Source organism: Ptychodera flava, chromosome 5 (assembly GCF_041260155.1).
Source record: "Ptychodera flava strain L36383 chromosome 5, AS_Pfla_20210202, whole genome shotgun sequence".
Taxonomy (NCBI): Eukaryota; Metazoa; Hemichordata; class Enteropneusta; family Ptychoderidae; genus Ptychodera; species Ptychodera flava.
In genome coordinates this window covers 16,612,146-16,638,525 of record NC_091932.1, presented here as the reverse complement: position 1 = coordinate 16,638,525, position 26,380 = coordinate 16,612,146, and the positions used below count along the sequence as shown (strand labels likewise).

The 26,380-nt window shown below is 38.7% G+C and overlaps 1 protein-coding gene across 1 annotated transcript in view; it reads left to right on the top strand.

Moving 5' to 3' along the window:
* Nucleotides 1–26,036, top strand: part of LOC139133148 (protein FAM135A-like) — a 71,653-nt gene extending 45,617 nt beyond the window's left edge. Inside the window, exons 7-18 of the mRNA XM_070699575.1 lie at nt 4,178–4,331; nt 7,997–8,046; nt 8,542–8,697; nt 12,223–12,296; nt 15,594–15,754; nt 16,580–18,521; nt 19,151–19,415; nt 20,393–20,490; nt 21,302–21,453; nt 21,681–21,791; nt 22,409–22,525; nt 25,671–26,036. Coding sequence (XP_070555676.1) covers nt 4,178–4,331; nt 7,997–8,046; nt 8,542–8,697; nt 12,223–12,296; nt 15,594–15,754; nt 16,580–18,521; nt 19,151–19,415; nt 20,393–20,490; nt 21,302–21,453; nt 21,681–21,791; nt 22,409–22,525; nt 25,671–25,876 — 3,486 coding nt within the window. The 3' untranslated portion in view covers nt 25,877–26,036. The remainder of the gene's footprint in view (nt 1–4,177; nt 4,332–7,996; nt 8,047–8,541; nt 8,698–12,222; nt 12,297–15,593; nt 15,755–16,579; nt 18,522–19,150; nt 19,416–20,392; nt 20,491–21,301; nt 21,454–21,680; nt 21,792–22,408; nt 22,526–25,670) is intronic.
* Nucleotides 26,037–26,380: the final 344 nt, after the last annotated feature.

Here is a 26,380-nt window from a genome sequence, read left to right as displayed (position 1 = left end):
ATTTATAGATTTCCATTTTATGATTATTTGAAAATATGCTGTCAACCTGTGATCAAGAAAGGAAATTTTTTTTTCCTGCAAAAATTACATTTCTAGTTTTGAAATAGATAAGAGACAGAGATTTAGTTTGCCATTTTATTTCTACATGAAATTTATGGAGGTGACATTTCATGACTACATGAAATATCTGTTTGTGTACTTTGAAGTATTTTACAAATGCCATGGCTTCCATATGGACACCAAACGACCGCATGTCAAAGGGTTAATCATCTGTACATGGGGTCTGCTATGGCATGAATGTTTTTAGGAAACGACTCCTTTGAATGACAGATAATAGAAGATGTGCACTTGTGGAGAAGTGTTTCAGCTACGATATACAATACGTAAGATATCCAATAGAGTAGGATTGCTGTAGGAGACAAAGCAACCTTTCGCTCTTTGCTTTCATTGGCCTTTTATATTTCAATTTAGTATCTACTGACACATTCAAACTATAAGATATCCATTTTTAGCTACTATAGCCATATGTATATATGGCAATGGAAGCTATTCTTATAGGCTAGGGAAATGTCTGTATGTATGTATGTCTGTATGTGTGTATGTCAGTATGTCTGTATGTCTGTATGTCTGTCCGTCAACATCAAAAACTCCAAAACCGCTGCACATTTCATCTTGATATTTGGTGTGTACATGGATGATGGGCTGTAGATGAGATTTTGTTCAAATGAAGTTGTCATTGCCAAAATATGCAAATTAAGTGAAAAAATGTAAAAACAGTCAAATTGAAAAAACTCAAATACCACTGAGCAGATTACATGAAAAATTAGCATGTAAGTACTTTGGGCTGACATGAAATGATTGTGCACATCTTGGGTCAGTATCTTGGACTTGCTATTTTTCATGAATTTTTTTGTAATTTTCTCCCATTTTTGGTCAAAAAATCTTCTTCTCTGAAACCACAAGTCCGATTGATTTGAAACTTGGTATGGAAGTGCATAGGAGTGACCTTTCCCAAATTTGGGCAAATCGTGGTGAAATTTGCATATTTTTAGTTTACACGTCCATAGACTCCCATGTATAAGGCAGATCTCCATAGACTCCCATGTATAAGGCGACGAAAAATAAAAATTTAGTTTCTCATCGTATTCATATTGCAAAAAGGATGCAGTAACACCATTTTTAGTCCCCACGGATGAAGTCCAGTGGGCTTATAGATTGCGTCATGTCCGTCTGTTCGCCCATCCGTGAGTCCATATCTCGGATATTTTGACAAAATGTCATGTGACCTTGATGACCTTTGACCTGAAATATACATATTTGTCCATAACTCAGTAACCACAAGTGCTACCACCCTTCATATATGGTATGATGGGACACCTTATGACGCCACATATTGTACCTCATTAATTATGTGCATATCTAATTTTGAGCGAGCCAATAGAGCTAGAGGTCTGATTTTTGGTACATAAGGATAACTTAGCAATACAATTTTTTTGACAAAATGTCACGTGACCTCGGTGACCTTTGACCTCAAATATACATATTTGTCCATAACTCAGTAACCACAAGTGCTACACCCTTCATGTATGGTATGATGGGACACATTATGACGCCACATATTGTACCTCATTAATTATGCGCATATCTAATTTTGAGCGAGCCAATAGAGCTAGAGGTCTGATTTTTGGTATATAGGGATAACTTAGCAATACAATTTTTTTGACAAAATGTCACTTGACCTCGGTGACCTTTGACCTCAAATATACATATTTGTCTATAACTCAGTAACCACAAGTGCTACACCCTTCATATTTGGTATGATTGGACACCTTATGACACCACATACTGTACCTCATTAATCATGCACATATCTAATTCTGAGCAAGCCAATAGAGCTGGATGTCTGATTTTTGGTATATAGGGATAACTTAGCAATACAATTTTTTTGACAAAATGTCACTTGACCTCGGTGACCTTTGACCTCAAATATACATATTTGTCCATAACTCAGTAACCACAAGTGCTACACCCTTCATATTTGGTATGATTGGACACCTTATGACACCACATACTGTACCTCATTAATTATGCACATATCTAATTCTGAGCAAGCCAATAGAGCTGGATGTCTGATTTTTGGTATATAGGGATAACTGTAGGAGAGAAATTTTTTGACCAAATGTCATGTGACCTCGATGACCTTTTACCTAAAATATATGTTTATGTCAATGAATAAGTAACCACAAGTGCTATGTCCTTTGTATTTAGTAGGATGGGAGACATTATGACAACACACGCTTTACCTCATTAATTATGCACACATCTAATTCTGGGCAAGCGAATAGAGCTAGAGGTCTGATTTTTTGGCATATAGGGATTAATTAGCAATATAATTTTTTTTTCAAAATGTCATGTGACCTCGATGACCTTTGACCTTGATTATACATATATATGCATATCTCAGTAACCACAAGTTCTATACCCTCCAATTTTGATAGGATATTAGACCTTAAGATGTCACATCTTGTACCTTATTTATTATGCGCATATATATTTCTTGGCTGGCCAATACTGCTAGAGGTCTGATCTTTTTTCCCGATTTAGAACCATAACTTAGACATGCCTCATGTGTTTCAAATTGGGAACAACGACATAGACCTATGTGCCCATAGATCTCAACATATACACTCCAGTGATACTTCTTAATGACCACATTTCCCTGCCCCATCAAGACTAATACTCCTATTACAAGTGGGGACTATGTCATTGTCAATGACTTGAGTTAATGGTTGTATCACAGTATTCGATATTTCTAATTCTGTATTTTTTCCGTTTTATATTCTGAATATATACACTAAACATATTTCACTGTCTCCAGTACATTACATTTAAGTATTTTCACTTCATGCACTTTATCCCTTTCACACATGTTCAAATATCTGACCAGAGAACAAACACTAAATAGTCCAGGATGGGAGCTACAGTGTCATTGACGCTATTTTTATTATTATTATTCTCCACATTTTTTGAAAAGAAAATTACTTGTCATGATAAAGATTATACCACTACGCCTAAACTATACTTGCATATGGGCCAAATAAAAAATATGTCTGTTCCGGTAACTTGCCTCCAAAAATAAAGGTAGATATGGTCAAAGGAAATTTTTGTTTTCTTTTTCTTTTTTTTTTGACTGTGACTCCACAAAATACAATAAAAGTTAGAAAATTTACTCTATTTTGTTTTAACATGCAAAAAAAAGTCTAGAGTTGGCAGGCTTTTCTAGGGTTGGTCTTGTTGCCAAAAAAACACACACTTTTTTTGGCTGGTCCATAGTTTATCTTTAGGCCACCATGAACGTAAGGGTCCATTGAAGGGAGGCTGTCGTCAGAACTCTGCTCAAAGGTTACCAGGGACCCCTATGACCAATGTGAACACTGTATCTAAAGTACATTGGCAATTGATGAAAGGTAAAACAAGTTTGTTAAAAATGAATATCACAAAATTTAACTGTTGGAGCCAAGTTGCCATGATGCATTTAGATATCATGCACAAAATATATTGTTTGTAAATAAGAAAGTCGCACACGCACAGTTCCGACAACCGCCTCCCTTCAAAGGTAGCGCTCCTATGCCTGACACAAGCGACTGTACATTTCAACTCAGTGTCTGTTGACATGAATATTCATAACTCCCCCAGGCGCCAATTGAAACTCAAATTTACAGGATCCCTACGCTCCTGGGAATTCCTTGAACATCTTTGAATTTTAAAGCCTCATGGAAAGTCTTGGAAAACTACTTGAAGATAAAATGAGTCTGGGAAAGTCGTGGAAAATTGAAAAGCCACCCACCATTTTCAAAAATGACAAGATGATCAGTCGTGATATTGCAAAACTGATGTAGAAAATGATAATATAAAAATGATATATTGTCAAAATGACACCTGGAAAATGATATTTTGGACCTAAAAAGTCCATTTAAATTGCTGGAAAAAGTCCTTGAAAGCCCTTGAATTTCAATCCTCTTTCTACCAGGCTCCATAGACAAACCAAAGAAGTAAATACCACTTGGTAGAAAGAGGATTAAGCGACTTGAGTATGGACCCTGGATTTAGCCCATTTGACTTTTATGGTGTATTTATGACTCTATTCTGTCTTTCTCTTACTATCTCCGATCTGCAGACATCAAAATATGCAGTGCCCACAGAGAAGATCCACCAAGCTGCTCAGATGCATAAGTACATCTCGGCTATCTTGCTGGCCGCTCATGAAGGCTTGTTCAGACACTACCACGATATGCTTAGCTGCCTCCCTCGCTCAATGCGGATGGAACTCGGTGAGTTTAATGACATCTCTATGTACCATTCTAAGGCCAATGTTAGAGCACTGAAGTATTACTAACCCTTTCACCCCCAGTTCCCTGTATACAGGTCCAACTTTACCATAGAAAACAATAGATTTGGGACAAACCATGGTGGTGAAAGGGCTAAACATGAGAGTGGAACAGAAAAATGAAATGATATCTGATTAAGCAGTAACCCCAGCCGCAGGTTGACGATATACATGAGGTGCAGTGTGTGACACATGTGTGCTTTGTGGATTGATTTGTAACTTGTACCTACCTGTGGAGCCGAAGGGGTCACTGCCGTCATATTATGTCAGTGTTTAAGTTTCTGGTAAAGGTTGCTTTCTCCAGAGTTTCAGCATACAGAACGGAGACAGCAGATTTCAACATTGAGGGACGGTGAGTCATGCAATGGAAATTCAGAAACGAAGACCAGGTATAAGGAAAACATTTACATGAAATATTTCATTATCAGTGGCAATACAGAATTCAATTCTATTCCTACCCTGTGCTCCATTATCTTCAAAGTACCAATAGCCATGGGAGGCCCCCTGAGAAATGTGCCAATTGTTTTCATAATGAAGAAAGGGCAAACCGTCGTTCAGACAGCAAATAGACCGCCTCTCAAATTTGTTTGATTGTATATGATCTGTAGTTTAAGCAGTTTTGACAGAGAAAGAGGACGACCAATATCAATTACAGAAAGTGAGACACAATCAGACAGTGGTACTTTGGCGACTCGCTTGTGTATCTCATCATGCATGTTTCATGTACAAACTTCAAAATGTCAAGACTAGCCTAAGGCCAAATTAATTATGCATGCACTCTTTGATATCGTCCAAACAATTAATGTTGCTTTCTTGTGTCCTGTAAAAAAATCACTCGAAATAGCAATCCCCATTACTTATTAACAGACAAAGAGTCTCAGTCGAATGGAGTAATAGTTTCATCTCTCAAATGTCAATATGATAAGGAGTGAATGTACCTGCATGATGTTTCTGGAGTATGGTAACAGGAATATTTTTTCTGCCAGTCAGTCAAAAATGAACTTTTCAGCATTGAAGGGTCATTAGCTATAACTTTTGATAATTTTTTTCATAATTTTAAGTTTTGTATGTCAGTTGCCAGTTCTTGTTGTACCAAAGCATGTTTACGGATGCAGGACAAGCATTGGGTCCTTCAAAACAATGAATTCTCTGCAAAGAAATTGAGCTCGTAATCCCATTAAAAGGTATAAATTGTATTTTCTGAAAGCCTAGATATTGGCCAATGCTGTGATTTGTACTTTGTGATCATTGATTACATAGGGATGATTTGACTGTAAAGTTGAATAAGCTCTCAAAATGTTTTTTTCCTCCCAATGCTTGTCCTGGAATCTTAAACACCCTCTTTTGAGTGTCTTTACATGCAAAGTGCACTGTTATAGTTGACATTTGACTTGTAGTCCAGACCAAAATTCACTTGTCAAAAATATCAATGCAGTCTACACATGTACAGGCTGAGCTGACAAGCTGAATACTTCATGTACGTATATCAACATGATTTTGGGAGTAAAACAGTAATTGTGATTGACATTAAAAACAAAAATTATGGGGGGAAAATCATCAGAAGTTACGGCTACTGACACTTAAAATGAAGATGAGGCCTGGAAAAAAAAACTTGATTCTTCACCTGCCATCCATCCGTCATGGCCAGCCATGTCATCCTTTGAAGAGGCACTCATATGGAAAAAAATTTAGAAAAATTTACATTGCACCACACACAGTGGAAGAGGCCAAAATGTTTATGATTATATATAAACAGTGTATAGTTATGAGCATTTTATACATCTCTTTCAACGTGCTGCACATCAAAATTACCACTGTATTCGAAAATTCTTGCTCTGTCATTTTCATATTGCTAGTTTGATCTCATAATTTCGAAAACGAAAAAAAGTGCAATCTATACATCATTTCCATTAGATACTGAGGATAAAAAAGCAAAGCTCGGCATCTATTTTGATATGGTGACCCAGACTACATCTGCATGTACAGGCTATGAATTTTCTGTAGTTTCCCAGCTGACTTGCACTGTTCTGTAGATATTCACTGTAGGATTTGCGTATCAAATGGTCTGTCACTGTTTTGAGCCACACTAAGACACGCACTTCACAAACTGCAAAACCCACCATCATTTTGCTCACCAGTGCATAATCTCAAAGACTACAACTCAGTTACCTTGGTCCCAACATCTGCCAAACAAAATCGCATTTCTCAACGTACAGTAACCAATAATGACAAAAGTGATAAATTTTCATGTAATTCTTTGCTTTCTTCTAAATTTTTGTTATTCTTCCCTTCAATATATGCAAGAGAATTTGGAATCCATAGATCACGTGCCTACATATCTACATTAATAAATAGAGGAACTGAAATTGGCTCTCATCTAATCTTCTATTGAAAAAAATGGCAGTAATTTCTTATCTACAGTCTGACAAGCATTTAGTCAAGGCTACGTCATGATTTTGGTGTTTGTGGTGATTACTAGTATCGTCTTACAAAATAAAATGAATTTTAAATAAAATTAAAATTTCATATTCAATAAGCATAAATGAGGGCAAAAATAGAAATACTGCCATACATATTTCAACTGTTTTGCAATGGATAATTAAAATGACACAAATCTTATTTATAGTATGATTGATCTGTAACACATCTCTCCCTCTCTTTTCACTCACTTACTCACTCTCTTTGGATGACATGCTTCATGCTAAATCTAGGCAAACTCTAAGTAGCTATCGTGGTCATATAACCATTAAAAAATGGCTCTAAACGTGAAAACATGCCTTTTCCTTTCCTCAAAATGTGTAAGCATAGTACTACACTTTAGAAAAATCGCCAAAAAGCATCTGATTTCCACTGCATGATGGGGTGTATTCTCCTCCAAAGAAAACTTATCCCCCTCCTGCAAGAATTAGATGTCAAATGTCATAAGCTAATCCCTTCTTATCAGACTTACAAAAAGCTTGAATCCCCGGCGGGAAGTAGGTTGCTTCTCAGCCATTCATTTGAATATGGACTAATGTATGATAATGAAGTCAGTCGTTATCAAGATTAGTACACACAGCAACTTTTGTGAATGGTAATCCAGATACCGTGAGCATGTTCATTCTACTGAATTTTGAGAATATAGCGGTGCAACTTTGGAGAAGTACACAACAGCATGTGAAGAACATTTGAAGCAGAGGAGCCCTACATCTGTCACGACTTTGCCAAAAGCGCAGGGCAGATCGTTGATGCTCTTTCTGAAGTGTCATGTTAGTAGGGGAGTTCATTTGACACCTTGTAGCATTTTCCAATCCAACTTTAACGTGTGTTTAACTCTCTCATGACGTTCAAAGAAAACACAGAACCACATGAAATTGCTTCAGGCATCTGTAACATATATTGGACACATATATGCACATACACTCTGCAGATCAGTGATTCAGATGGCCAAAACCTCTTCTGATCAGGAGATACATGTAAACAGTTATAAGAGAAACCATAGGTCTGTGAAAATCACAAAAGATGCTAATTGTAATAACAGCAAATCCAGACTTATTGTTTTTCATTTTAACGCAAACAAATCCTGACGGGGAAAAAATTGACAAAAATGTGTATTCTATTTCGTTTCAGAAAAAGTGGACTACAATGACAAGCTGAACAAAATCTTTGATAATGTAATGGTAAGTGTTATCAGTACCTTGAATCAGACCAAGTTTGCCTGCTCAGTAACATACCCAATCCTTGGTAAAAGACAGGAAGAAAGGTGAAAAGTATTGCATGTCTTGGGGAGAAAAAGTAGAAATTTTCTGAGATGTGTTGTAAAGGGGACTGTACATTTTGCAAAGCAAAGGCCATTGTAGGCACAATTGTAGTTTGTTTTACCAAGGAGAGTACCAGTACATCTAAAATACACTCTAAGATGTTCTCAGAAAGTCACTCAAAAGCAATTACATCAAGACTGTATAGCAAGGTAATCATAAATGTCATTCAAATGAAATGTGTATGGCTTCAAATTAACCATAGCAGACATACAGTATAACAAATTTTTCCAAGATGTAATTTATGAGAATATTACTGATTCTTGCAGACAAAATATAACCAGTTTTAAGTCAGTGTTTTTGCATGTTAATCAGTCCTCATGAATATTAATCAGCACATTTACATTTTTGTTACAGAGTTTCACATCATATGATGAAGTGGTGGAAACTGTGGACAGAGACCTTGCAAAGCTCTCAGCTGAGATGTGTATTCTGTGGAATCAATACCTTGAACTGATGGGGGAGAATCATTACGTCATTCTTAACCTGATGGAAGAACATCACAGAACTCGGGTAAAGCCAGTTTTTAAAGCTTGATATGCGCGTATTACAAGATAATTAACTCTTGTTAATTTCAGAGAATAACGTTTCATGTTTGCATGTATTTACTGTATTAGAGTATTGTAATTAGATATTATTCCCTAATATTTTTCTTCGTTCAGCGAAGGAAAATACGAGTGACGTAATGACTGTGTCACCACGAGTCGAAGACGAGTGGTGACACGGTCATTACGTCACTCGTATTTTCCGAGCTGAACGAAGAAAAATATTAGGGAATAATATACTTATCACATGCACAAGCCAATAATTCGTTATTTTTTGCAAAATAAAATAAGTTTTCCATGACGATTCCGCGTTTAAACTTTTGAACTACTTTAGGAATAAATATCAGTACGCCGTGCACAAGTTGTCAATCATTTCCAGTCGTCGGTAGTGTGCGTTAGCGCTCACGTTCGTTCGTGTGTGGAGCAAATGACAGCTCTCGGTCTACACGTAGGCTACCTTCCGCAAAGTTATACTCTATTTCAAAGATAGTATAGTCCTAAAAATTTATCACAGATACGCTATTTTTCGGGAACAAATATCGACTGAATCTCGACGGCGCGAACACTGTAAACGTCGCGCCTGACCCTGCTTGCAATGCGTACGGAACCCACGGTATACGCGACCAGCTTCGAGTTCGTTGTTTCCGCAAATTATTCACGTAATTCCTTCGGAATATACAGGTGGTACACTCTTGTGTTTACATTGTTCGGATTAGTAATGTCGTAGTCTGTGAAAATATCGATTTCATTACTTTCGATCGTGAGAGAAACATCGGCCGCCATGTTGTTTGTTTACATATTTACGAGCACACCGAAGATCGACAAAAAAAAGGTCCGACGCACCAAAATTGATGACATAGACGCGGGTTGTCGTGACGTAGAACGACCAGAGAATAAATCCCGTATTTTTTGTTCTGAGACGACAAACTTGGCTTCTGCATGTGATAAAATACATTTCTAGTTTAAGATTGTAGACAAACTGAATTACAATTTACAGCTCATTCTGTACTACATGCAAATGCTTTCATAGCTCAAGATAGTTACATTGAACATTTTGCATACATTATCATAATAAATAATTGTAGACAAACTGAATTAAAATTTACAGCCCATTCTGTACCCTATGCAACTGCTTTCATAGCTTCAGCTATTTACAGTGAACATTTTGCATACATTAGCATAATAAATAATTTCCCTTTATACTATTTGTATGGATTATGTTTCCTCATCTTACCTTGTGCACAGTTACAGCATATAGTCTTTTGTATCATTGAATTAAAGTGCCTATTTAACCCTTTGCAGTCCAGAGCGCCCTCAAATGCCCTATGGGGTGCGGCCAAAGCGCCCAAAAGCGCTCGAACATTCCAGACTTCCGGGTCAATTTGAAAATGCGGGAAACGTAACGGTTTTCTGTGATGAACGTATCATCATTTTCCGATACGTACTAAGCAAATGTTAGGCTACATTTTCCCGCTCATAAATATACAGATTGCCATTAAAAGTTTTTGCACAAAATCGATCGATGTTTTCTCGGACGCGTCGCTAAGTTTGAATTTTAAATTTTTGTTTAAGTCCTGCCGTAGCGCTAACCCTCACTGAAAAATCGCGGATGTCGGTCGCTCGAATATCTAAATCATGAGAATTTTCCTTGACAATGACAAAAAGGAAGAATTTGAAGGCTTTTCAGACGTAGACACAGTGAGTGACATAGACGTTGGCGAGATCGATGCAGGGCTACTAAAATACTCCAGTTTTAGGACTTCAACCTGTAACCGGAAGCGCCCGATATCTTGCGTGAGATCCATCATCGTTGCATGGTAAAAATATTGATCTTCCGAATTTTCTGGTCGCTGAATCTGGCCCTTAGCATCGTTTAGGCGTCAGAGCTCATACGGTAGATTATTTTTTCTGTTGATTCCGTTTTCCAAACGTAGAAACAGTGAGTGACATTGACGTAGGTGAGATCGATGCAGCGCTACGGCAAGTACATGCTGCATGCAAACTATAACCGGAAGCGCCCGATAAATAGTGTGAGATCTCATAGGGTCGCCTCATGGTACAAATTTCAATCTTCTGAATTTTCTGGTCGCTGAATCTGGTTTCTTATCATAGTTTAGGCATCGGAGCTCAGCCGTTTAATTATTTTTTCTGTTGATTCCGCCATCTTTTCGTCAACAAGTTGTCGATGAAATCAACCACTACGCGACTGAGTGTCGATGGCCTGGCGCCGACGTAAACCAGTACTGGTATGAGACGAAGGTTGATGAAATGCGGGCGTTCGTAGCAAAATATTTTGATCGAAATTCACACCATGCCAGATGTAAACGACTACTGGTCAACAGACGACAGATTACAAGTACCGGATGTCACAAAGTAATGCCAAAGAACCGATATCAGAAGTATTTTCATGTCAATGATAATGAACTCGATGTGCCCGCCGGTGACCTCACCCGTGCATGATCGGGCCGGCATGATCGTACGTTCAAAGTTCGACCTCATCTTGACCTCAGGCGTTCAATTTTCTTTTCCCGCAAATTACGGTCATTTCCCAGCTGTCGATTGATTAGGCTATGATAAAATTGAAAGGCCATATGATCCAGTACATGCAAGCCAAGCCAGTCAAGTAGTATTTCAAAGTTTAGATGCTTACTTGTCCCCTAAGCGGATACTGTCTGAGCTTCGATCCCCAGAATTTATAGAAAGAAAGGCAGACGTACACGGTACAGGCGCCAAAAAGAGAACTATCGTACCCTCATTTTTTTGAATTAAACACACTTTATAAATAAATACTTTTATTTTGTTGTAAATTTGATAATTTTGTGTTCATATTACTTTACTTTATAATACGTTTAAAAATGATGCAAACATTTCCTCAATGTGCCATGAAATTTGCACAAGTTGGTTGATGATATATAATAATATGTACAGCAAGTTCTCGGCTCTATGATGCTACAACAATTGCAAAATTAGAAAAACATTGATTTTCAAAATAACATCATGTAAAAAAAGAAGAAATACTCAAATTATGTGTTTTGTTTATTTTTATTTCATCTGGGACTTCTTACCTGAAAAGGAAAGTGTAAAACTGCGCAATAAATCAGCTGCCAGCTTCATTTGATGAGGAAAAGTGTCAAGAAATTTTCTTGAATTCCCCATAAGCAATATATCATTGGAAAGGAAATTTTATAAGCTTTAAAATAATTTCAGGTTGCTGTAGTCAGTTTTGAGCCACTTTTTTACAAATTGGGAATAAACAATACACTGTTAATGATTACAGAATATTTTAATTTTTGAGTGGGGAGTTCTGGTCTCCACTGTACATTGTTATGCAAATGAGCTGGGCTGCAAAGGGCCTATTTAAAGATGAAAGGACACCATATATTTGTAGTGTACGTATGTGTGTTTAACCAGTAGTGTACCGGTATATCGAAAATCGTAATTATGTCGACACACTTTCACATGATATGTTATGTATGTCTTTTCTAACATCCAGGTTCAGAGGTTTTCAGAGGCTTTCTTCACTGTAGACTATCCAAGGGAAATGGGCATGGCATTTCATGAACTCAAGTAAGTTAAGAATAGTCTTCAAGAACAGTGAAAACGTTGTGATTGCGATGAAATCGTGTCCGAATATTGCTGAAAAAAACGAAAACACGAAAACAGATTTTGCAAAAAAAGCAAAAAATCATTCGGCAGAGTTGTTCAACTTAAGGTAGTATGTCAGTGCCTCAAAAGTGAAAAACTTTTGCTCAGATTATCCTCAATATGAGCTTCAACCATTCTCTGACCAAATCAAGAATAAAGATCAGGGGTCACCGTGCAATGTTTGGTGCTGGAAAAACAAGTTAGCAAACATTTACCGATATTTGAACTGGACTGATTTCATTCAAAGTTGGCACAAGGACAACACACTCTGACTTACACATACTTGCCAAATTATTTTTGATACAATACAATATGAGAGCCACGAGGCCATTTTGTTATGGATTTTTATGTCAAGAGGTATTAATCTTGCTGATTAAATTCTTTGAAGCTTGGCATAGGAAAATACACTATGACATACATATGCATGACAAAAAAAAATAATGAGTTCCTTAATTTCACGATGAAACTTCTTAATATATACATGAATCTGTATCTGTTTTCAAAAACCGATGCGACACAAAATCACATGACTATGTACATGCTCCTTGTTATTTGTCAAATCAACCCTTCAATAAGTGTGTAACTAAGCGTGAGAACTGCTCACCTATTTACATTTGAGCAATCAACAAACACACAATTTGGCCATGTGGGGACTGTGTCGTCAAGGATGACTTATTATTTTTGGCCATGAGAGAGAGAGAGAGAGAGTTACTATGTTTACTATGTGAGTGTGAAAACTATCCTCCAGCAAAGAATGAGTGAATTTATAAAACCTTGACATTGGAACTGCATCCTGGTCTTTGCGCAACTTTGAACGGCAATTGTTTGTTGCAAACAGCGTGTTTCATGACAAGTCTTAGCAGCACGACTCTACCAATGTGAATGGACATGTACAGGCTGTCTGTCATGCAACAATTAATTCAACGACAGACAAGGACCACGTCTGTTTTGCACAACTTTCTAAGCATGAATAATGTTTTGAAGATGATTTGAATGTAGACTTAACAGTTAAAATGTATAGATCACACCACCATTGTTTTCACATTTGGCCAAAACCTACTCCTATGTTATTCAACAATTTCTATCACATTCCATCATTTTGACATTTCCTTGAAAAATAATCAGCTTCCCACTATCAATTCACTGCCTTTAAAGAAGAAAAAATTTACAAAAAGTTAATATTTTTGTCCAGATATTTAAAAAATACTGTCGTTGAAGACATACTTAAAAAAATTGCTTTTTCATCATTTGTGTACTCTCAAATCACAATAAATTTTGCCAAAATGGAAATAATATACACAAAATCTGGCAAAAACAAACGGTGGTCGAGGGTTGTGTCATTAACCTTTCAACAAAAAAAGCTTTGTCATACCTTTGGACAGTTATTCAGTCTCTGCATCTTCTGGTGTTGTTTCTAGCCAAAGTCAGCAAGCAGCGGTATTAAACAGGTAAAGAAAAAAACCAAAAACAAACAAAAATGCAAAAGATTTTTATCCCTCCATGTCGTAAGAAGAGTAACCACTGATTCATATTTTGTAGCTGTAAGACAAACTGGTGTAGGGAATGGCTGTGCGTTATGTCACTTTGCGTAAAATTGACAACCATGTACAGTAAACCTGCCAAACTCTGGTGAACTCAGCTGTTCTATACAGCTACTCCAGGCAAATGCTGTGATACCAACGTAATCGAACATTTACATGCCACAGTGCATATACTATTGTAAAATATCTCTAGGATGCTTGAGCCACTGGTCAATTGGCACAGTATTTCCAACTTTGACATCTTGTACTTGGTTGAATTAATTCAAATAATAAAAGAATGCAAGTTCTGTCTTTACTTTGGCAGGTTTATCTGTTTTGGTTGTGCAAAGCCGGATCAATCACCAATCAACATTTCCATTTCTGTGCTATTCTAGGCAACCAAGTAACAAACATAACATGTCATTTTTCCCGGACAATGATACACAAGACTTTGAAATGTTTGCTAAAACATATGAATGGCCTTTGTTCTGTATTCACTAGTAAATTCCCCCCCCCCCCCCCCCCGAAAAAAATTCAAAAATTGATCACAAAAATTCAATTGTTTTTGTGCAAAATTTGTGGCAGAAACTGAAATTATAGAAACATTTCTGAGTCTTTGTACTGAGAGTGTGTCAAATGCTTGCCGTAATGCATCAGTAACTCAAAAAATGTAGTCATCACAGTCACAGACCACAATTAATTTGATTGCTTGCATGCTATTGGGTAAAATGTACTCACATTAAGAGGTCATAGGCTAGATCAAAGTTCATAGGTCATAGGTAAGAGTGACATACCATTACTACCATGCTATGGTAATCATCAAACATTCTTGCATTTTAATATTTGGGTACTATCAAAATGTATCTTGATTTATAACTTTTTCAAAGCATATGTTCTGAGAAAAAAGTTGAACATGGTTCTCAAAAAGGAGTCTTTTTCTAATACTCTTCTTTCAAATACTGAGTCTAAGACAATTCTTACAACTTTTTCAACATTTGATTGAAATAAAGTGCAGTATCTCAAGTTGGAGTGAAAACTACTGATGACAAATTGTTGTCATGGTGTTAATATCACATCAAACTAGAAACACTGCTTTCTCCATCTTGTTTGGTTCAGTCGGCACAGTTTTGAAAGCTACTTATGCGCATCTCAGATCGGAAAATTAAAGAGCCAGCAGCTGTAACTTTTAATGATTTTTTTCACTATGTCTGTTTTTAATGTCAACAACAGTTTCTTGTTCTACTCCCCAAAGCATGTTGAGATACACAGTATTCAACTTGTCAACTCAGCCTGTACATTGTGTAGACTGCATTGTTATTGTTGACAAGTGAATTCTGGTCTGGACTTGAATTCAAATGGAAATCATAAAAGTGCATTTCACACTTACACATGTAGATGTTGTGTTGACAAGCTGAAAAGTGGATGTTTTAACCTGCTTTGAGGAGTAGAACAAGAACTTGGTACTGACATATGAAACGAAAAGACACTAAAAAAATCAAACGTTACAGTTACTGTCCCTTTAAAAGCAGCGAAATCCATAGCACTTTGTCAAATTCATCTTTTGCAGGTATTCGCTGAAAAACAGACACCAATAGCAATTACAAGACATTGGAAACAAAATTTTGAACACAAATGTGTTTTTAACCAATATGTACTAGTTAGCACAAGATAACCCTGGAGTTCATTACCTCTGTTGCAGCGCCCAAGGTCATGCGTATATTGGACAAGCTGTGAAGTCCAGCCCGTATTTTCATCTCCTACCTCCTATGCAAATAGAATGTGCTGAAATCGACGGGGACATAAACACTCTACCAATCATCTTTGAGGAGAAATATCTGAAGTCTGTCAGTTACAACGAAGGTATAAACCATTTCATTTTGTGGGGGAGGGGAGGGGTTTGAATATTTAATATCTGTTGGCCTGTGCAAGACTACTTATTTAACATTGAGCTCCACCAATATTATACATGTACACTGTGAATACTTTCGCTTCCAGGTTTCAGTTAGCCGTACTGTTTTCACTAGCCCTGGTTGGCTCACATATGAGGAATTTGGTCACAAGGGCCCAAAAATACCTCACATTACATAATGATAAGATGAAAAAAAAATTCACTTTTAGTGGTAGAGAAAAAAATCTGTTAAACAGGCCTGACTGACACAGATTTGGTCCATTTCACAGTTTTTATTTTTTTGGGAAAAGTGAAATATGCTTTTTTTTGTGCACTGTGCGCAAGCTGTAGAAGTGAAGGAAGCTATCAAAAACAACGAACCTGTGTCAACAAAAAAGATAAGAATAAGATGAACTTGTTAACTCTGTCCAGTGTATGAATCTGCCTTTACAGGAAAGCAAAAACAAACAACATGTTAAAATCTATTTGGTAAGTACAATGTGAGGAAAAAAATTTGGGTACAAATGGTGTTTTGCAAGGGAAATCTGAAAAACAACGAAAAAGATCGAAAGAAAAAATTACAAGCCTGCCTACCCAAGTTTTATACAATCTTACTTATTGAATAGAAATGTTATTTTTCTTCGCCTTAGTACACAACAATGACCTTAAAATAGTTCTTGATGAGAAGAAAGTGTGATGTTAATACTGTTCATTTAAGCTTTTTCTGCACTGGGATAACTGTCTTCCTCCAATATGGTTTTTCATGAGATAATTGTTGTCTATGTTGTCTATTGCAGTATCCCCTGTTGATCTAGACCAGATTGTTGCCACGGTGAAAGAAGTAAAGGCACAGACCAAGACGAAGGGAATAGAATTATCGGATAGCACAAACAAACCAAAATTGCCTGAATCCACATCAGATCCCAAAAAATTACAAAAAACTCTGTCTGACACAAAATCTAAGCCGAAGTTCGGCAGCAAGAGCTTTATCAAAAACATCAAACCAGAATCTTTCCGGAGGCCGTCGAGTTCCAGGTCTGATACAGATCAAGTTGTTCTCCTGGGATACCGGCAGTATGGCTTTGACGGGCGGGCAATGTCTGAAGCGGAAGCAGCATCTGAGCGAGAGTCGGCACGGTTGGCGTTCATGAGAACCTCGGCCGAATCAGTGTCCTTGCCTTCGCTTTTGATATCGGATTTGAATGTGAGGGGTCAAAGGTCATCGCTAGCGCTTCCAAGTCAGGACCCGAATTTGTGCAAGAGGGAGTTGTATCACATTTCCAACTCTGATGCTGAACTCGCTCCCAAGGGCGAGGGAAAGGTAGAGGAGGGTCAGGGGTCAGAGGTCGCAAAAGCTCCTGTGAAGGCCAAAACGCCGCAGTTGTCACACATACGACAACACTCGGTGGACATCGGTGTGCTGAGGGTGCAAAATGAGAAGCTCAGGGTACAAGAAGAAATCAAAAGAGAGACTGAGAAACAAACTGAAAAAGTGGAAAAAACTCCTGAGGGTGCGGAATCATCAATGGAAGGTGCAATGTCTGATAGAAACGCAGAAAACGATCATTCAGGGAGCGAACCAGCAAATCAACGAGGCATGCCGGGCAGTGAAGAGGACAGTCAGAATTCAACTGCTGCAGTTTCTGGTGATTCCCCGAGCCAGGATGCTGCTGCAAAACCAGCCCTAAAGTCCGAAGACGTGCAACTCACCATGGAGGCAGTCACCGTGGAAACAGAGGGGAATGTTGCGGACGCAAAGGACTCGCAAGTGCCAAATGAAATGAGCGGCAGGACTAGTGAAATAAATGTCAATGAAGGCGTGAACAGTGTTGATACTGTTGAAAATGATAGGGACAATGCTGTGTCATCTAGCGATGGAAGCGACAACACCCAGAAAATGACAGAGAGTCGAGAAACCTGTGAGGATGAAAATGTAAAGAACGTGAACAAAGCAGAAATGAAACCTGCACAAGACGATAAGACAAACAGCTCAGATTTGGAAAACAGAGTTTTTGAAAACAACAGCTCCCACAGTTCTGAAGCTCAAGGATGTGAGAAAATGTCAGATGACAAACTCCAGGACGGTGTCCTGGGTGGAGATTCTTGTTTTGAGGAAGCGGCTGTAAACAGTGAAAAAAAACAAAATGGAATCACAGAACAGAAAGAGGAGACATCCTCAACAGAATCAAAGATTGACGCTACGGGTGAGGCACAAGCTGGCAATTCGAGCAGTATGACAGTCTGTGGCAGTGATGACGTGGCGGTGAGTCCCTCACCTGATTCCGGAGACACTGGAATTCCAAAAACGGACAAAGAAATTGAGGAAGAACTCATTAAGAGGGAGTGCATATTTGAGCCAGATGGAACAGGGGCAGAGCTTGACGGGCAGAAACAAAGCGGAGACGCAATCAGCGGCAATGGTAGTGTGTTCACGCCGACATCATCTAGGAACTACCCTCCACTCAGTGCGTACTTAGACTCAGACTACAGCCCGATGGACGACATTCTAATCAAGCCATCTGGCAGTGTAAACTCTCCGAACAGCATGAGCCCCACGACGCCCAGGGGTCAGTGTCTGCCCTTCCCTACCTTTAACATGACACAGACCGCAATCTGCAGCCCACCCTCTCTGACAACGCAAGTGAACAGCACAGCTGCTGTCGCAAGTACGGCAGAGCAGGATGATAAAAGGAGTAATGCGAGAGAGAGACTGCAGAATCTTGCTGATCCAAAGAAAAGGTATGGCTGGAAAAAAACTCATTAGAACTGCATGAATGAGTAGTATCAGATTTTTACAAGTTGAAAATTAATCACACTTCGGTAACTTTCTATTTGACAAAATATGTTACGGCTTCCTGTCAGCAAATGAAAAATAGCACAATATTAAAATTGTCATGTTGCAGTTACACATCAAAACAGGTCCAGTCATTCGAGGTAAATACTGCTTCTGAAAACAAACACATGTAGGTTATAACAATAACAAAAGGTTCACCTCGAACCGCTGTCAGAGACGCGGAGCTTGTCCATCATCCTTTGTCGTCTGGCATCCATCAACTTTTTGTATCCTCGAGGCAGGAGGCCATTTGCCCTCCTTACATTGGGCAAATCATCACCAGCCCTTTGGCACATAGTCTCATGTTTTGGCTCTAATACTAGTATATATTACGTCCAATTTTGTCGTTGACAACTACTCCCAACTGGAATCCATTTTACAACTATGGCATTGCATATTCCGTGCAACACCTTTAGGGTAAACTTAACACTGTGCATTTCTACATACAAGATGCTTTTGACAAATACTGTACAGTCGTAAATTCTTTCACATCAAAGCCCTCTTCATGAAGTAAAAGTTTGTCCTGCCGTTTCAGGTTTGAATTGGCCAAAGAGGATCTGAAAAAGAGGCTCAAGTATCCTGGGGAGCTGATGGGTGACATGCCGATGAAGGCGTCAATCATCCCGTACTTCAGCGTCAGCGCCAGTGACCTTGAAAACGACGACTCGGATGACCTTCACCTCATCATCTGCGTCCACGGACTGGATGGTAACATGGCCGACCTGCGCTTGGTCAGGACGTACATTGAACTTGGACTGCCGGGGGCAAAAATGGAGTTCCTCATGTCGGAAAGAAACCAGGTATGAAGTCACACCACAAAGCAGCATTGTTACGCCTTTTCCATCCCCTGACCATATTGTGATAACCTATGTATTGTCCCATCAGTTGTAAAGGTCATATCTGCAAATATTTGTTTTCCCACCAGCCTCTATATACTTGTGATTTGTATTGGCAGCTATCATCATAAAGCAAATAAAAATAAATAAGTAACCATGGGGATCTAGTCATGGTCTTACTCCGTAATTTCACTTTTTCTGAAACTAAATCATTTTTTGAATTCATCTTAGTCATTTTCTGATGAAGTGATTTCAAAATAATTTTCAAGTGCTGCCCTTTTTCTCTGTTGAGGCAATCAGTGTAGGATACAGGGAGAAGCCAATCCAGTGGATGTGTTCGCTCTGTAGCCACATACTTTGTCTGTTTGGGCCATGTGAATTTACCATATCGCCAGTTCCAACCAATCAGTAAATATCAATACACTCGTATGACAAAGAATGTGTGCTCAAAATGTATGTAGTTTCTTAAGTCCAATGGTCCAGACTGCAGGATCACTGGACTTTTGTCAACATTTTACCGAAAGCGGCCATACTGAACAGATTTGCCAAGCCCCGCAACAATAACCTACTGCAACATTGATCGAGTTAAACACACGTATCTGTGGAACATGCCCCTTTTTTTGAATTCAAGCTTTGCAACATACTGTTTGTTTATCCTTTCTGGCCTGAACACCTACATATAGGTGTCTGAAAGGGTTACATGACACAGTCATGTTTATATTCAACAATCAGTTTTGAATTTTTAGTGACATGATTTTCGGAACCAGTTCTCTCAAATTCCTATACGTCATCTTATCTCTCTCTCTCTCTCTCTCTCTCTCTCTCTCTCTCTCTCTCTCTCTCTCTCTCTCTGAGTCTTCATCTAAATTTCTCTTTCTCCGTCTCACTATTTTATCTCTGAATTTCTTGTGATCATTTCTCCTGTATTCACTGCCCAATAGATGGACACATTCGCTAACTTTGAAGTGATGACAGACCGACTAGTCGGTGAGATCCTTTACTACATCGATGTCTATTCCTTGAATCCAACCAGGATAAGGTAGGGCATTTATCAAGCTACAGCAAAGATGCTCATCATCAAAGTCTCAGCATCTCACTGTCGTAGCTTCATTAGCGCTGTTAATGACACTTAGCTTCACAAAACTAATGGCTGCCCATTTGAATACAGTATCCAGCTCTGTCGACATTCTTGCACAGAGCAGAGTGGAGCTGTATCAGCCGCCAGATCACTGTTCTCAGGATATGCCCACATTCAAGATGAGTAGAACTACCTCTATACAGGTCTCAATACATTATGTAGATATTACTTGTTTATTTGACAACATTCACAATCAGTGGTAATTACTTGTCAGTGGCTTGTCAAGTCAATGTTCCAGCAATACAAAACAATGTGTAGGAGCTACATTGTAATTGGTCCCCATATTGTTGACTGTCATGACTTTTGTTCAAATGGACACCATTTTATGCAAAATCGAACGCTGATAAGTCAGTATTATGAGCCAACCCAGGGGTCAAGATGCTCCCTGTTAAGCTTCAGAGGACAGAAATTAGTATGCGACCCACCAGAGGTCAAGATACTCTCTAATAACCTTGAACCACAGATCATGACCTCATCAGGTGTGTATTCTGACCCATGGAGTCAGACAGAATGCTGTTATGTAACATTCTGCCTGTACCCTAATATACTGTCTTCGCAGTTCAGTCCTATTGTCTTCCAGGGTGAGGCTGAATCTATTACTGACATTCAGGGGATGAAAGGATGAAAGGATCGAGAGTGAGAGTTAGTCAAATGCAAAATGGAAATCACTTTTGTCAGCATTTTTCCTTTTCTACTCCTTCTTTTTTTCCAGTTTTATTGGTCATTCACTCGGTAATATAATTATCCGTTCTGTGCTGACGAGGCCTGAGATGAAACCGTGGCTGGGCAAGCTGCACACCTTTCTATCCCTGTCCGGACCCCACCTTGGAACTATGTACAACAGTAGTGCAATTGTCAACACAGGTGAGCTGAGCTTTGACGTATGCAAAGTTGCAACCAATCAGAGCTTGTAAAAGCAATCACCCAGACATCCTCTTTCGCAGAAAATTTGTTGATAGAGGGCGCTTTATCAAAAAAAAGGAATACTGACACTGAAATTTGCAATCTGTTTTGCATTCTTTATGAGCAGTTAGTTATTTACATTGCATTTTACAATCTTGGTTACATCCATCTCATTTCTCTAATCACAGGTATGTGGTTTATGCAGAAATGGAAGAAATCAGGATCACTCTTGCAGCTGGCGCTGAAAGATCACTCTGATCCCAGGGAAACATTCATCTATAAACTAAGTCAAAAACCAGGTAGAGTCTTGCAACTTCTTTCACGCACATGTTCCGACAGTATGAACCAGGCTTGTTTGTATATAAAACTTTAAAATGGCACAACCACTTTACAACGTTTTGAATATGTCCATACTCCCAGATTACAAGAGTCCCAGATTACAAAAGTTTGATCCTTCTAACTGAAAATTCGCAGGGTTTTGTACATAGCCAAGTTCTCCAAGGACACAATCAAAGTTTCTTTGTTTCAGGCAAGCCATACCAATCTGGAAAGTAAAATACTGACTCTGGCTATAACAAGTTTTTATTTACAAACAGGCAGTGTAAACTTTAAGAGGAAAAATCAGAGAAGGAAACTGTCCAAGTATTTTTACATTTGTAAATGATATAAGTGGAAGACAGTGGAGTAAATTCCTCTTCTATTACAATTTCTTAGTATAGAAATACATGTCAAGTATGCACTATAAAGCGCCCTCAAGTGGTGAAATAGTTCATATGGCTCAGCATAAAAGTGGATAAAATTTTGTAAACGGTTTGTCATAGTGATTGTCATTAAGAATATTTCTGCGTTTGTGAGCCAATGGTATTGCATTATGTGTTTGTCTTGTCATGAAACTTACTCACATGGGCTCTTTCAGGTATGGAGTATTTCAAGAATGTGGTTCTAATAGGATCGTTGCAAGATCGCTACGTACCCTACCACTCGGCCAGGATTGAAATGTGTAAAAATGCAATGAAAGATACGTCAGTTTATGGTAAGTTTCATGTTGAGGTATTACGCGCCTTGGAAGTAAAAGATTAAACTTTTGACTCAAACGTTCCACAATGAAACATTTAACCATTCTCTTATCAAATCAAGAATAAAAGTCGGGTCTTTCTACAAAGTTTGACACTAGAGGAACAAATTACCTACCGGGTACATGTAACGTTTACCAATATTTGAAATTCAAAATAGCTGCCAATTCTGTTGTAAGTCTGTGGAGAAAAATATTTTTTTTTCAAAAATCTATTAAGTGAAGATTTTTTTTCTCCAAGAACTTTTAAATAAGCCCACATAAGCAGTAGATCAGAATAGAATTGTGAAAAAGAAGAGAGTGTTAATTAATATCAGTCCCAAGACGCATTTTACCTAGCACAGCAGTTGTGTAGTCTATGTTGGTTTTGAACTGTGTTTGATATTAGCCTAAGTTGAATTGGGATGAAATGCAGGGACCCCAGTTTCCCTGTCGTTATAAATATTACCTCCTGTTATTGAGAGTTCAGCTGGTAATATTTTCATGCACTGTGAAGGGAATAGTTCTACTCCAGAATAAAAAGGACGCGATGGGTTCTACAGACTCAGTATGCCCAAGAGATCATATGATAGCGGTACAAACAAACCCTCGCATACGTCAGTGCGCATTTGCACACGTGGGTATGTTTGTACCGTGGTCCATTCGAATTCCGGGTTTGACCTATTGTTGTAACCTAGCAGTACGCATCCATGAACTAAAACTAGAATTGCTACAAAAAGATTCTCATTTCACAGAACAAGAATGCCAGTGAGCACTTTCTTGGGAGGGTACATGAATAACATATGCACATGGCTTATAATTTTGACCTTGAAAACCTCCTCCCTTAAATGAATATGTTGAAGTGTACAAATTTGATGACACGTGAGATTCTAGCTTCCCCGAGCATAGTGATTTTTAGCTCATATTTGGTTTTGTATATAAATACCAAAAAGAGCTTATATGATGAGTCGATGGCGTCTGTATGTCTGTATATTTGTGGGTATGTATGTGCCGATGTATGTCCGTCACACACAAAGGCTCCCATACCGCCAGAGCTACCATCTCAGTATTTGGTGTACAGGTAGATACAGGGGTTGAGATGTGAATTTGTTCATATGAACACATCAGTGTCAAAAATGTGCAAACATAGACCCTCGAGGGTCTATGTGCAAATGAGGTAAGAAAAAATGAAATCCTGCAAATGTGCAAGAGTGATGGCATGCCAGTAAGAAACAGGCCAACTCCACTGATCTTGAGTCATTTCCTGTCATTGTTTATGAACAGTTACATATTAACAGTACAGACCTGCTGAAACCATAGACACAGTGGGGGGGGGGGGGGGGGGGGGGGGCCAGACCGTCTATACTCAAACCATGGAGGTAGTAGAGAAGGAGTCACAACTGAGATAATTACGTTTATTACTATCGTGCACCATTGGTTTAATCCCTTTATGTCCATTGTTTAACACCCCTTTCCCGCCATCTGCGTTGCCGACGGTACCTTCGCAACCGAACCGAGTGAAATGAACCTGGGTTTGCTAATGCGACTCAGTTTCTCCAGAATGTCAAAACGCATGCGCAAAGACTGTATTTGCGTTGCTTGGGTCAAGTGCGTCATGATAGTGTAAGAACCGACACGTTCCGTCCACGAAAAGTTGAGTTATAAGGAATTTAAGTTTTTCATTCTCAATATCTTGGTAATTTTAACGTCGTTTTTTGTATACTTTACATTCGATCGCAGGAACCTTTCCTTGTTAGAATGGAAGTTCTGATCACGAACTTTTCAATCATGTACTGAGTATGGTGCAGCGGATTGCAGCACTGCCGTGAGCGTGGGTTAAACTTGTAGCGTTTCCCGGGTGTTTATGACGCGACGCCAGCGACGCCATAGGCAACGCTTTGTTACAGTGCATAGTACGTGTTGTTTTTATATCGCGACCATTCATTAAAGTCATGAACGTAGCAGTTAAAAGCTATGTTTTCTTATATACCTTATCATTAATGCCAGTACAACATGATAAAACACGGCAAGAATCAAGAATCGCGATTAGGAAAAAGTTGGCGCGTTAACAATGCTGCACTACGATGTAGGCCCTATGGCATTTTTTTGTGATCGCAAGCTATCATCAACTCAGCCTCCGCGCTTTTGCAGATACACAAGCTCCCTTCCTCAATTATCTGTTCCTTGACCTCTTTAACATCGTGTACATCAAAATCAGTGGAACGACTCGAACTTCCCATGGAGGTAGTAGTTCTACCTCCATGAACTTCCCGACGCGACGCGACGCTTGGACACGTGACGCCATGTTTGAAGATCTGTCAACTACCGAGGGACGGCCGAAACACCCGAACGACCCCGAACGAATGTAATCTTGTTTACTAAATCCGAGAAAACACATTCGCAAGTCCCGTTGGTGCTAATGGAGTAGTTAGTAAGGCAAACAGCGGCAAAACACATGGTCCCTTTGATCTCCGCCTAGTTGTGACTCCTTCTCTACTACCTCCATGCTCAAACTAAGAGGGGCTTGTTTCTGCTATGCATGTTGCTAAAGTTGACCTCCAGTACCTAAAGTTTCAGACCTTAATTACTTTTGTCATTCTTGTTTTTCTGGTTTGAATATTTCTTGAACATTGTTTTTCTGGTTGCACTGTGCAGAAACCATTGTCATAACATCAACGTAGAATTTTCCTCCACTGAACAGATAGAAATAACATTTATTGTTGATCATTGGTAACCCATACTGGTATATACCAATTCTGATCAAATTTGAGCGACACCGTATAATTGCGGTATTTTTTCTCAATAAAGTAATTTGAAGTTTATACTTGTGACAGGTATTTTAAAAACAAATATTTTAAGAGAAAATCTGAACGGTGATTAAGTATAACATGTAAGAAAGTTAAACAGAAATCAAGCCCTTGTTGCCCTAGGGGGTGAGAAAAGACCAGGGCTGTATGATTTATGTTAACATTTAAAACTTGTTCCATAAACGTGCTCATGTACAGTCTGTTCGTATCATAGAGCCTTGAGGCACGATCTGTGTGTTCAGTTCAAAGAAGTATGCCCAGTACTAGTACTCAAAATGTTCCAAAAGTTCTCATCGTACAACTCTGTTGCTATCTTCCAGGTGCAATATACGGCGAGATGATCAACAACATCCTCAAGCCACTCATCAAGAACGAAGACATCAGCTTCATCAGATACGACGTGGTGCACGCGCTGCAGAACACGGCCAACTCACTGATCGGCAGGGCTGCGCACATCGCAGTGCTGGACTCTGAGATCTTCATCGAGAAGTTCATGACAGTGTGTGGACTCAACTACTTCAAGTGAAGGGGTGACCAGGGCTTTAAAAAAAGCTTTAAGCGAAACCCTCTTTTTGATCATGAATAAGCAAGCTCCCAATTTAGTAACGTGAAAACAGCAAGTGCTTTATTCATATCAAGGGACAATATGTTTACTTGCAAGATTAAATCATGTCAGATTTCCGTTCAAGAAGAGAAAAAAAACTGTTTGCACCTAGATTTAGGCAGACATTTCTTGCACTGTTGGTTTATTAGTTGTTACATACGTGCAAAACTTCTCTTGTGCCTGCACGTTGAGTCTTTGGCAGCATTATTCATCTACCAGAAAAGAGTTTTGTAAATGCCGCCACATCCCTAGTGCACATGACAGTAAACCCTTGTCGATGTCAAACTAATAACACATAAATTATGCCAAGTATTTAACGATCATTTATTTAATCAAGAAAAGTAATCTTTTTTTCCCCGCAGAAAAAAACAAATCACTACATTTTTGTCGTAGACTGTTTGTTGAAAATTTCCTAAGCATACTTTC